Here is a 13,244-nt window from a genome sequence, read left to right as displayed (position 1 = left end):
TAATTAAATGCTAGATACTTCCCCTCTGTTGTCTTAATACTATTTCATCTCATTTTACCTAAGAAAGCAGAGGCTTAGGGGGTTAAGAATCTTGCCTACATTCACAGAGCAGGAGAAAAAGTAGAGGTGGGTTTCGAACACAGCTCAGTCTGCATTCCAGAACATGTCTTGGAGCCAGCTCCCACAGGCTGCTGAGAGCCGACTGCTGACTGTGCTTCCCAACGCTGCCAGTGGCAACTTCTTATAGGTGGCCTCAAATTGGGCATGGTGGGGATATTTGTACCATGGAAACTGGCAAACACTGAATCAGAGAGTTCCCCTTAGAGCCAGCTGACCACGCAGTACATCACTGCACTTAGAGTTTTCCACGGTGACAGCCAGCCTCCCACAGACATTCTCACAATTCTGAAGTTTTATTTTTTTTTTAATTCCTTAGATTCTTGTCACAGCAGAATCAGAAGAAGAGATCCCTGATGACTCAATTCAGTTGAGTGTTACTAGAAATAAAATCATGACAGCTCAATATGAATGTTACCAAAAAATTATGCAAGACCCTATTCAACAAATAGAAGGTAAACATGACTATTTAATTTTAAATTATTTGATATATATATATATTTTTTAAACTACCCCATTACATCATTATGGGTTCCTTAGCTTCCTTATTAAAAATGTGTTAGCTTCTAGTTTTTCTGGTATATCTGCAGTTTTAACTATTTATTTATGGAGAATATTTATGACATAATTTATCTTGCTCCTTTTAGAAAATTCTATGTAAATAAACTATGTGCAACAGGGGTATTTTTAGGGATAAATAAAGATATTGAAAATATCAAATAAGTATATGTCTTGAATTGAATCACTGACAGTCGATTTTCAGTTTATGGAATCTGTGTTTCCTTTTTTCACAATCTTCATAGGAGCTTGCATAACAGAATGACAAACAATTTTTTTTTTTTTTGGCCAAACACATACTTTGCATAGGACATTTGGTAGCAAAGCTAATGAAATCTAAGTGCTTCTGTTTCCATAAGGTGTTCTTTAGATATTTTTGTCACATGTATTGAGGGCCTATTAAGTGCCAGATATTTGCTTCAATTCTGAGGATGCAAATATAAGTAGCTGAAGTAGCGTTACCAGATTCAGCAAAAACCAAAACCAAAAACAGGCTCTGTCTTTTACCTGCCAACCCTAAAGACAGGGTCATCTTCAAGGTATAAAACACAAAACTCACACTGAAACCAAGCAAAATGAAAAGATTTTAGATATTTCTAAAGTGATAAATTATCATTGGAAACAAAGATCTTAAAATTTGGGGGAAAATATTTGATAGTATAATACATACTGTTTCTTATATAAATTTAATGTTATAAGTAGGTTATTATTACTATTTTTAACTGTTAAAATGAACTTGCTTGTGAGAAAGAGAAAAAGGTGATTTTTCTACATTGGTCAACTTTTAGAATCTTAATTTAACTGAATAATAAAATTACTTCATCTTTGGAGAAGTATTTAGACATACCTGTCCAAACATTTTTATTATAATATACTCAGCCAGTTAAAAAATATCTGTAAAATACACCAGACAATGGCAAATTATCTAATATTAGGTCAATAGTGGTCAAATTATCAAGTAATTAAAAATTATATTCAAATTCTGTGTTAACTGATCTGGCTTTTTACTTTATTTCATTAAAATCTCAGTGTTATTAGTTTAAAACTATTGAATTAACACCTTCCAGATTACCTAGATATATGTAAAAGCAGGCTTCAAATCTAATTGTTGAACAATAGGAATATCTCTATGAGAGTTTCATAATAAAACAATTTTGTGATAAAATGAGTTTAGGATCACTGCATTGTAAATCTTCCTCTTGGAGCTTCATAATGCTCTTTGTAATTTTAAATACTCTAGCATGTCTTGCAATAAAGAACTGTCTTTATTTTAACTTTGTGTTTCCCAAATTTATTTGACCACAAACTTTTTGTGTTTTTTTGAGGAAGATTAGCTCTGAGCTAACATCTGCCACCAGTCTTCCTCTTTTCAGTCACGAAGATTGGCCCTGAGCTAACATCTTCGTCTATTTTATATGTGGAACACCTGCCACAGCATGGCTTGATAAGTGGTGCCCAGGTCTGTGCCTGGGATCCTGGCCTGCAAACCCCAGGCCACCAAAGCAGGGTGCGCCAACTTAACCGCTACACTACCGAGCCAGCCCCTGACCACAAAATTTTTTAATGGAATACTTTCTCATGTCTCAAATGACATACAACATGGTTTGAAAAATTCTGGACCTTGCAGTCTATCATGCTGCCAGTGTTGTTGTTAACCAGATGGAATATTTTGGAGCAGTGATAAGGAATCATTTGAGATGCTTTCTAAAGTGATATCAGCAAATTTTTCTCTGCTAGGGCACAAAACACATTTTATTTAGTAATAGATGGATGCAAACTACTTAAATAAGTATTTGAAAATCACAAGAGAGAAAACTGAGGTTATCTGAGGTTTTTCTAAAAATTGAGAATTATTTAGACTTTCAGGTCAAGAGAATCTTTCCTACTTCCATGAAGGCTAGATTGATTCTGAGAGTGCTGTAAAAATCTGTTAAAAAAATAAACATCTCATGTAGCATTCAGGTTTCTATCAATGTGTGCTTACCTGACAAGGTGGAAAATTACTTTCTTTGATTCTAGACTGTTAGATCTTTGGAACAATGATCATTTTATTTCTCTATGCCTTTAAACAATTTTATATTTTTTCATGTAAGAAGTTTTTTATTAAACACTTACTGGGGCTGGCCCGGTGGCGTAGTGGTTAAGTTTCCTCGCTCCACTTTGGCAGCCCGGTGTTCATGGGTTTAGATCCCAGGTGCACACCCACACATCACTCATCAAGCCTTGCCATGGTGCCGACCCACATGCAAAATAGAGGAAGATTGGCACAGATGTTAGCTCAGGGCCAATCTTCTGCACCAAAACATTTAAAATAAATAAATAAACACTCTATTCCAGTTGAAAAGAAAAGGAAGGAAAGTGAGTGCTAGAATTTGGTGGAGGGGCCTAAATAACTATGTGTCAGGGTTAATATGATGAAATAGGAAACATTGGAACATTCACTTCTTCGGTTCAGAATATACTAACACCTTGGCCCAAGAACGCAGTTTCTAAAATAAAATGTTTCTGATTTCCAATATTTTTTTAATTTCAAGCATAGGAATGCTAATTAACCACTACTTTCAGGTTAAGGACAACCAGCAAAGACCACTGATTTATTGAATAAGTAGCTATCTTTGAGAACTAGAATTAAAGCGAAACTTTTTATATTTTTTTCAGCTATTTCTACATTTAATTTAGCAATTAGTTATTCTAATGATTACTTGGTGAAAAATCTAAGTTGTTGCTATAGATTTTATATGATGTCTTCATTTTCAATAGACAGTCTTTATTCCATGTCAGTGTGAACCCACTATTAAGACTCTGTGGCTTCACGTCTAAGTAGAAGCGGTTAGCGAACCCTAATCTGTACTTTCTCCTTAAGGCATTTACTGCAACAGAACCTGGGATGGATGGCTGTGCTGGAATGATGTTGCTGCAGGAACCGAATCAATGCAGCACTGCCCTGATTACTTTCAGGATTTTGATCCTTCAGGTAAAAGCAGAATTTATTTTCAAATATCTTTGACATCTATTTAGCAAACCCTAGGTTAACTAATTACCTTTTTCTTTTTTAACATTAAAGAAAAAGTTACAAAGATCTGTGACCAAGATGGAAACTGGTTTAGACATCCAGAAAGCAATAGAACGTGGACAAATTATACCCAATGTAATGTTAACACACACGAGAAAGTGAAGGTATGTAATAATTATAAATTGAAATTTCATTTACACTCTCTCTTTAAAAAGTTAGTTACTGATACAGCACTGGAGAAATTCAGTTAGTGCTCCATTCCATTGTACAGTGTTTTCCTAATACGCCTTAAGAAAGCAATGAAGAAAAATATCTTTATGGCAATAATTATCATTGATTCTGCCATTCACTGAGGAAGCCATCCTGCTAGGTAACAACGTATTTACAAGTCAATGGCTCAGGATTGGGGCTTCAAATTTTCCAAGGAAAACATACCTTAAAAGTGTAAGAAAAGGGAAAATTTTCATTTGTGGTGGAATTTCTAGAATTACGTGGGGGAATTGTGCTCCAGTAAACAGGATGAGCCCAGCAGGGTTTACAGGTCATCTGCCCCTTAGCAGAAGGCTTCCCATCTGACTGGCTGTCAGTCCCTCACTCACAGGCCCACTTTTAACTCCATATGTTAAAGTCAAGGTTAGTCACGGTGTGTCACAATGATAAAGCTTTGATAGAAAGTGCCTGTATATATTTTCACTGGAGTGTAGACAAAGGCAATTTCTCACAGTGATTAAATCTGAATCCTGATGTCTGACTTTCTGCCCTTTACCAGCTCTGTGACTTTGGTAAGCCATGACCTCTCTCTGCCTCGGTCCCCTCAGGTATAAAATGAGGATAACAATAAACCCACCTTCAGGGGTTTTTTTTTTTTTTAATAAGGTTTGACTTAATATAAACAAAATACTTAGAAAACTAACAAGCATGTAGTAAGCACTTGATAACTGTCAGCTATCATTGTACTTATAAATCATGTATTCTTTGCATATTCAGAGAAGGGTTTGAAGAGAATTATAAACATATACAATAAAATGGTAAGTTGCAAATAAGTGGAATACAGGCAAATAAAAATCGAAGAGAAAAAGTCAAACAAGGAGAAATTTAGTTTGTATCTGTACAGATCAGAGGTTCCTATAAGTTACTATGTTCAGATTTGTCTTGGAGCCTCAAATTTGTCACAGGAAAAAGAAAAACCCATTTGGGAAAGAAAGCCTTATCTGGCATTTAAGCCTAAGCAAACAAACGAACAAAAATCATCAAATTGTGTTTGATTTAAGGTGCACAAAGTGATACAGTGAGAATTGTCAATATCCTGCAAAATATAAAATGGTTTCATATGTTGCACAAGCTAGATCAATAAAATTATTCCTTCACATATTTAATAAATTTCTAATTTCTTAAACAGAAAGGGCTTGTGATTTATAAATTTAAGGTTACTCAATAAATTTGCATAGATATTCTTCATATCAGACATATTCAAGTATTTCTTGGTTTATAAGCTAAATGGTAATGCCATCAGATCACGTTTTTTAAAATATATTGTATTGAATTTGAGTTAATACACATGTAGTGATTATAAGTATTGTAAGTATTATTAGTATTGATATAAGCCTTCATTTTTTTATTCATATAAATTATAGACTGCCCTGAATTTGTTTTACCTGACTATAATTGGACACGGACTGTCTATTGCATCACTGCTTATCTCGCTTGGCATATTCTTTTATTTCAAGTAAGTACATGTAAAATATTTTTTAAATTTACCGGTTGTCTTTGGTGAATGTAGTGTCATGTGCATGTTCGTCTCACGTGCTGATAAAATATACAAAATATTGATGATGATTTATAATATTTAAAATAAATTGAATGTTTGAAATATGTTGAACTTATCTTGACTTTGTAGAAATATAGAGCGAGGAGGTTGATGAAATATCTGAAGTCTGACTTTAAAAAATTAGTAGACATATAATAATGAAGTCATATAGTAAGAAAGGAGCCAAAATCAATATGTAAACCTATCCATATTTGCTTTGGAAACTGTCAAATATTACAGTCCTTCTTAACTGAATTTTCAACCTCTTGGTCAATTTTAGTATCAGTATACATGGTACATTATAGGAACCCGTATTTTGTGTGAATAATAACAATGGCATTTAATATATATTATTAAAAATAAGAATCCCAATATATTATGATTAGGTTATTTTTCCTGGTTTGAGGGGATCATTGTTAAAATGGTTAAATTATACTTTGAACTTTACTTGAAATTTACTCCTTTTTTGGGGGAGGGAGAGTCAGCTGCAATTTCTTGATTCAATTAATCAACAAGTGATTTTTTAAATTATAGGAAAGTAAATTCCAAAACATGTATACATTATTTTATGCATTAACATGGTTTTCATAATTTTGATCACAATCACAGAGTGCTGTGTGAAGAGTGAGTAGCTGTATTTCACTGTAGCTTCATCACCATATTCATTATCTTAGCTGTCCCCTCCTCTTCCCTTCCTTCTTCTCTTCCTCTTCCCCTCGTCCTTTGCCTTCTTCTTCTTCTTTAACAGTCATCTTGAAACATCAACAGCTTTAGAACCAGCTAGAGTAGTAGCACGTGAAAATAATCCAAATCGAGAAATTATCAGACAGCTGGATGTTAAGTACTTATGTAACTGGAGCACCAACTTTAAGCTCATAGTCCATCAAATATTCAGAGTACATCAAATAATATATGAACCAACCAACTGTTACCTCTCCTGGGTTCAAAATCATGGGATCTAGAGATTGTACCAGAATTAACATTTTTGGAAACTTGTGCCTTCTTAAGAATCTTCAATATCAATTACTTTGAGGAATCCACATGAAAACTTTTTAATGGGGCTTTTGATTTATGACATTATCTAGGCACCATTAGAAACTGATTTTAAAAACTCTACTCTGAATAAAGCTAATTAAACATGTGTACATTTTTAAAATTGGACATTTTCTTTAGTAAATTGTGCAAAATGTATATCAAAAGAAGTTGAAAAGAATTTTTATCCTAAAATATGGAAAACATTTCTGAAAGACTTAAATTTACCATACTATATTTTGCAACAAGTCACCAAAATGTTCTTGCTCAAAACAAACTGCCAGTTCTCAGTCACTGCCTTTACAATTAGTTACATCACATCAGTTACTTATATATAGCTTATTAAAGCTCCATCTGTACTCTTGAATATGCTCCTAGTTTATGCAAGATTTTTGAAATTAATACTATCTTTGGAGTAGCAAAAACTTTATTATGATTGTCTAATAGCCTAAAAATAGCTCTGAAAAATGGAAAATAAACCATTTTCCAAAGTGACAATTTTTAAATAAAGTCCTCAAGTCTGCAGTGATATATTATTTATGCTAATTAACAAAGTGAAACAGTATTGCTGATGCTAACAAACATTGGTAAAATATAGCAACAAAACTAGGTTAATATTTAATTTAGTTAATTTAAAAACAAAATGAAATTAAAATTTCAAACTCTCATTTAGTATAATAAAAGGAACAAACAGTTTAAGAAAGAAATAGTTCATTTTTTTTCTTCATTCCTGGAAACAAAATCTGTACAATTTAAAAATACAAAGTATCTAAATTTGAAAATATGACTCTCTTTGGTTCTTGGAACTAAATGATGCAACGAGTTGCCTTAAAATTTATGCAATACTCTAGAACTCAGACTTTCAGTTCACAAAAATTACGTATCTACCACATCTATAAACAAACACAAAGAGAGAGTTAATTTAAGTGTAACTAATATTAGCCAAAATTCTTTTTTTAACATGAAGACTTTTATGACTATGACTGCGTATAAAATAGACCAGCCTTTACCATAAAGGCATAAAATAGAAATCGTAAGAGTTATTTAAGATTGTCCTATAAATCTTCTTGGGAAAAAGTTGTGTTTTAAATATTTCTAACTTCAGGAAAAAGAATTCAGTCCTTAATTAAAAACAAACAGGCTATAATGTTGAGAAACGAGACTTGCACTTAAATTTGCCACATTTTAAAAAAATAAAAAACAATTTAAGCATGTAACTAATTTTTAAATAAAGAAAAGAAAAATATGCACATAATTCTAACATCTTATTGATCACTTTTTGTATTTTTCCAGTTTCATTTCATTTTCATTTGTTTTTACAGTTTTAATTGCAATGTAACAATTATTTTAACTGTTTTTATAATTTAGCACTATATAATTTTTCCATGTCACTAAAGAGTTTTTAAAAACAACCATTTAATTAGCTAAATAATATTCCACTTAGTAAGTTGACAAAAGTTTATTAAATCATTCTTCTTTTTTTTCCCTAAAGATTGCACCTGAGCTAACAACTGTTGCCAATCTTCTTTTGTTTTTCTGCTTTTTCTCCCCAAATTCTCCCAGTACAAAATTGTATATTTTAGTTGTGGGTCCTTCCAGTTGTGGCATGTGGGATGCCGCCTCAGCATGGCCTGATGAGTAGTGCCATGTCTGCGCCCAGGATCTGAACCAGTGAAACCCTGGGCCGCCACAGCGGAGCGCCCGAACTTAACCACTTGGCCACGGGGCCGGGCGCATTCCTCCATTTTTGAACATTAACATTTCTTCCAATTTTTCCCGTTAATAAAAAAACACTGCAATGGACATTTTGAGGCATAACTTTTCCCATATTTTGCACTATTTTTTTAGCTACATTCCCAGAGACTTGGGATTGTTTGGTCAAAGGATATACATCTTTTTACGGCTCTTGAAATACATCATCTCAAAAGCATCTCAAACATGTTCAAAACAAATTCACAGTGTCTACCTCCTCCTAACCCAAAGCAGTGTTTCTTCCAGACCCATCTTTACAAATACCACTTACCAGCAATCTAGTTGCATTAGCCAGAAATTTAGGAGCAGTCTGTGACACCTTCTCAGTTTTCTTCCCTATCACTCTTTCCTCATACTCTGTGGATTTAACCTCCTAACAGCCCTCCAGTCTATCCAATTTGTTTCATCTCTACTGTCGCCACCACCAACCTTGTCTTACCTAGCCTCAGTAAAACCACTTTCACCACCCTCATTCAATTCTAAACAATGCAGCCAGAATATTTTCAGATTTAAATCAAATATAGATCTGATTTTGTCATCCTTTGCTTTAAAAATTTAACTTCCTATTGTAATTTATAGAAAGTCAAAACCATTAGCATGTCCTATAATTGAATATTCTGCCTCTTCTCTCCCCTTCTCCTCTAGCACAGTTAAATGTATTCATCTTTCAGATCTCAACTTGAGCATCATTTCCTCAGTGAAACCTTCCTAAATTCCTTGTTGTAGTAGTTGTAAAACTGCAACTAGTTGTAGTGGACTTGGAGTAAATTTTTAATTACCATTTAGGAGACCATCATCTCTGCAAATTTAAAACTAATACAGCTGAGACCCTTCAGATTAAATGACCTCTTTTTATTTTGTATGTAATAAGTCAAAGTATTCAAACATATTAAATTTCTGAAGGACATGAAATTGAGAAGTGCAGCAGTTATGTTGCATGCAAAATCAGCAGTCAAAGAGAGAACAACTGGGGGCTGGCCCGGTGGTGCAGTGGTTAAGTGCGCATGTTCCACTTTGGTGGCCTGGGGTTCACTGGTTCTGATCCCGGGTGCGGACATGGCACCGCTTGGCAAGCCATGCTGTGGCAGGTGTCCCACATATAAAATAGAGGAAGATGGGCACAGATGTTAGCTCAGGGCCTGTCTTCCTCAGCAAAAAGAGGAGGATTGGTAGTGGATGTTAGCTCAGGGCTAATCTCCCTCAAAAAATTAATTAGTTAATTAATAAAAATAAATAAAAAAATAAAAAAAGAGAGAACAACTGTCTCCTAGAATTCTAAGCCCTATAGCCCCAAACAAGTTTGAATTTAGCAAGGATATAAATACATAAAGCCCTACACTAATTCCATAAAGTCAAATGCAAAATTAACACAACTCCTTCATGAAAGAGCCCAGGATTTGATTGAACAAATGCTTGCTGTGAACTAACGAGGCAGTAGCGGACTGTCAAGTGAAAACAATGCTGGAAGCCAGACTACACCAATAAATGTGAAGTATCAATTCCAAATCTCTAATCAGTCCAGCCATTTATTCTGTCTACTCTGGACTGACGTTGTAAGAGGAAAAGAAGATGTCATAAGAATTGGCCTATCAGGACAGTGAAGAAATTGAAGAGACTAATGTCTACTGATCAGGGAGTTGAGGTACCAAGAATGTTAAGCCAGAAAAAGATAAAATATAGGGGGCACAATAGATGACTTCAAGAATTCACCTGACTATAATTGGGAATAGAGTTTGTATAATAACATAAAGAAAATATTTGTCTCACTTAAAAAAAATTAAAAACTCTACCAGCTAAAAACGTAGAATGAACCACCAAGTGACCAATTGACCTTCCTGTCAGTCAAGATTTTCCGACAGAAATTAGATGTCAACCTATCAGGAATTTTGAAATGGGTGATTACTATACTGGATTTACAGCTGAAAGGAATGATCTTTAATGCTACTTCTAAGCCTATGAATGACCAGCCATTCAGTAAATAGGATTAGAACCAAGGAGTTAATGTTTTTATTCAAAGTACATAATTTCAATATCAGGGAAGTGAGCATCGTGAAAGTATTTTGCAAGATAAAAGCAATCTACACAGATAAGCTGTATTTATTATTGATTAGGAATTGAAAGAAAATCTGGTTCAATATTTTTATATCTGTATTTATATATTTTTATTTAAAACAGCAAATACTATTCAACCAATACTCACAAGTAATTTTAATTTTTAATTGAAGGCTTAAGATTTAAAACTGCAGAATTAATTTATTGTTTCTATGGAAAAACACTTTTTACAAAACTGAAATTGTATACATATATGCTAAGTACTTTAGCTTTAAAGATATGATCTGTAGATTCATTTCTCATTTTAAAAGAGAGATTAGAAATTTCATGTTGCTCCAAACGTTGTTCTCATGTTTGAAGAACAAATAGGCCTTTTTTTCTCTAGAAATAGAGGCAGTTTTTTTTTTAATCAAGAGAACTGTATGCATTAAACACATGTATTTGTTATTTGCTAAAATTTCTTTATCTTTTAAAAAGATGTATAGCACACTACATAGGCAAAGTTTTGTTAAAGCGAATTAGTGACTTGCTAATATATGGAATTTGGTTTGGCCTGTATATAAAAGAAAAAATAAAGTTTCAACTAATTACATTGCTTATACTTAAAGTTTATACTGAAAGTACAGTGAACTGTTCATTCTCTACAGTAAATTGAAAAAAAAATCTTTAATGGTGAATTAGCATGACAGGTGAGCACTTGATTTCAAGCATAAGTTAATTTTATTGGATAATGTAATACAGTAATTAAAAACATGTGATATAGTCAAATCTTGCCATCACCACTTACTAATAATATGGACTTAGGCTGATTCTGCTTTTCAGTGAGCTTCAGTTTCTTTATAATGAATCATAATATTGTTTAAAATACTGAGCAAAGAAGCGTCATATAGGACCTGGCATGCAGCAATCTCTCAATAAATGATAAGAGGCACTAATTTTGTCATTAGACTATAGCAATCATGAAGGCATATAGAATACACTTACGTAGTCATCTAACATTACCTCTGTAGAATAGAAATACAAAGTAAAAAACAAGTTATTGTGGTACTACATAGAGCTATGGGAAAACTCCTGAGGTGATAATCTCATTGAAACAAGTGTTAAATGATGGGTAGAATTTCAACAGGTAGAAATTGTAAACCATAAGAAATGAAGAGAGGGGCCAGTCCCATGGCATAGTGGTTAAGTTCAGCATGCTTTGCTTCAGCAGCCCCAGTTCACAGTTCGGATCCCAGGCATGGACCTATACCAATTGTCAGCCATGCTGTGGTGGTGACCCACATATAAAGTGGAGGAAGATTGGCAGAGATGTTAGCTCAGGGCTAATCTTCCTCAGTAAAAAAAAAAACACAGGAAAGAAATGAAGAGATTATCTAGTCCAACACCCAATTTTACTTATGTTCTAAGTAGTTAACTAAGTTATCCAGGGTTAATCCTGATCTGTGTTCTTTCTGTTTGGCTTAGTAATTTTATTTGACTTTGTCTTTTAAAAATGGAGAATTTGAACAGACAGAAGCAAAGCTACAAATGAATTTTTATTTCTTATTATACGTTCTCAGGCTTTAGGTAAAACATAAGAAAGCCTCTTCAAGTAAGATCCAGGTATAGCATTCTAAATACTTTTCATATGTCTAGACATCCTTAATTACAGGAGAGTGGTTAAGAATATTTGCTCTATATAAGCACATCTGGTCCCAGATTGCACCTTTATCACCTGCTTGCTGTGTAGCTTGGAGAAAGTTCTTTTGTTTCTCTAATCCTCCATTTCACATCTTTAAAATGCAGACACTGTTAGTATCTATAGCATAGATTTGGTATAAGGGCTGAGAATATATCTGCAGTGTTAAGCGAAGTGTCTAGTTTGGAAAACACTGTCTATTATTGGCATAGTTATCGCTCTTTCTTATTAGTCCATTAAAAGATTTTTATATAAATATTTAGCCCTGCTAGGCATATTATACCAGTGGTGCCTTGAAGAAAAAAATTAAAGACACAATTTCTAGTTTTATATGCACCATATTTATAAAGAAATGGTTCCAATGTTCATGTAGAAAAATAAGTAAACAATGAATGAAAGATTTTATATATACCAAATTAGTAGTATAATTATGTCATAAGAACTAGTGGTTAAGTAAATTAGTCAAAAATAATAAAACTTTTTTATGCCCACAAGATACCACATAGCTAACTCAGTACTTGAAACCATGTTCAAGAATTTGTGGTCTTTGATTGTAAAATCCTCTAATGTACACTCCCCAGAACCATCTCCTAAAATAGGAAAAACCACCACCTACCAAAAACAGCTATCCGCTAAAATGGTAAGTAATGAAAAGAATGTCACAAAGCGAGCTCCATGAGAGCAGGAATCATCTCTGCTTTGTTCTTTTACACAGTCCAGGGCTTAGTACAGGACCTTGCACATGGTAGGCACTTAACCACACTTTTGAGGACTGAAGATGTGAACTGACTTGGAAGCTTGTTTCCCATGCGACTGACTTTCCCATGCCTTATCTGGGACCTTGGACAAGTCCCTTGAGTTGTCTGGCCTTTGTTGTCTCCATCAACAAAGAAAGGCATTAGACTAAGACTCCTTAAAATTCTAGTCAGTAGAAGCATCTGTGTAAAACAACATAGGATACTCTGCAACGAGGTTGAAGGAAGACCAAGGCCACCTCAGACATGGTGGAAGTGAATGGTTAATGAAGCACGTTAATATAGTCAGGAGCAATAGAAATTTTAGCCTTCTTCCAACTAACCTGGACACAATTCCTAAAGGAGCTGAGGTTTCACATAAAATCATTGTGTATAAAAAATCTGTCAGTAGCTCCTTTCTGCTTCTTAGCCCAGTTCCTCATACTGCAGTCATTCTTGCTTGGTCTCTGGTAGAGGCACCTTTTTTTCCTATTTGTTAAT

General features: G+C 33.9%; 1 protein-coding gene and 1 long non-coding RNA gene across 4 annotated transcripts in view; one reads left to right on the top strand and one right to left on the bottom strand.

Annotated features, from left to right (window-relative positions):
• Positions 1–13,244, bottom strand: part of LOC139045133 (uncharacterized) — a 166,074-nt gene that overhangs the window by 40,762 nt on the left and 112,068 nt on the right. The window lies entirely within an intron of this gene.
• CALCRL (calcitonin receptor like receptor) overlaps positions 1–13,244 on the top strand; it is a 103,495-nt gene that overhangs the window by 64,876 nt on the left and 25,375 nt on the right. For all 3 annotated transcript variants that reach the window (XM_014852906.3, XM_014852908.3, XM_014852907.3), the window contains 4 exons: positions 437–572; positions 3,539–3,649; positions 3,740–3,852; positions 5,323–5,414. In XM_014852906.3, coding sequence (XP_014708392.1) covers positions 437–572; positions 3,539–3,649; positions 3,740–3,852; positions 5,323–5,414 — 452 coding nt within the window. The remainder of the gene's footprint in view (positions 1–436; positions 573–3,538; positions 3,650–3,739; positions 3,853–5,322; positions 5,415–13,244) is intronic.

This window comes from Equus asinus, chromosome 4, assembly GCF_041296235.1.
Source record: "Equus asinus isolate D_3611 breed Donkey chromosome 4, EquAss-T2T_v2, whole genome shotgun sequence".
Taxonomy (NCBI): Eukaryota; Metazoa; Chordata; class Mammalia; order Perissodactyla; family Equidae; genus Equus; species Equus asinus.
Note: the sequence above shows the minus strand (reverse complement) of the source record. Positions and strands in the feature narration are given on the sequence as shown.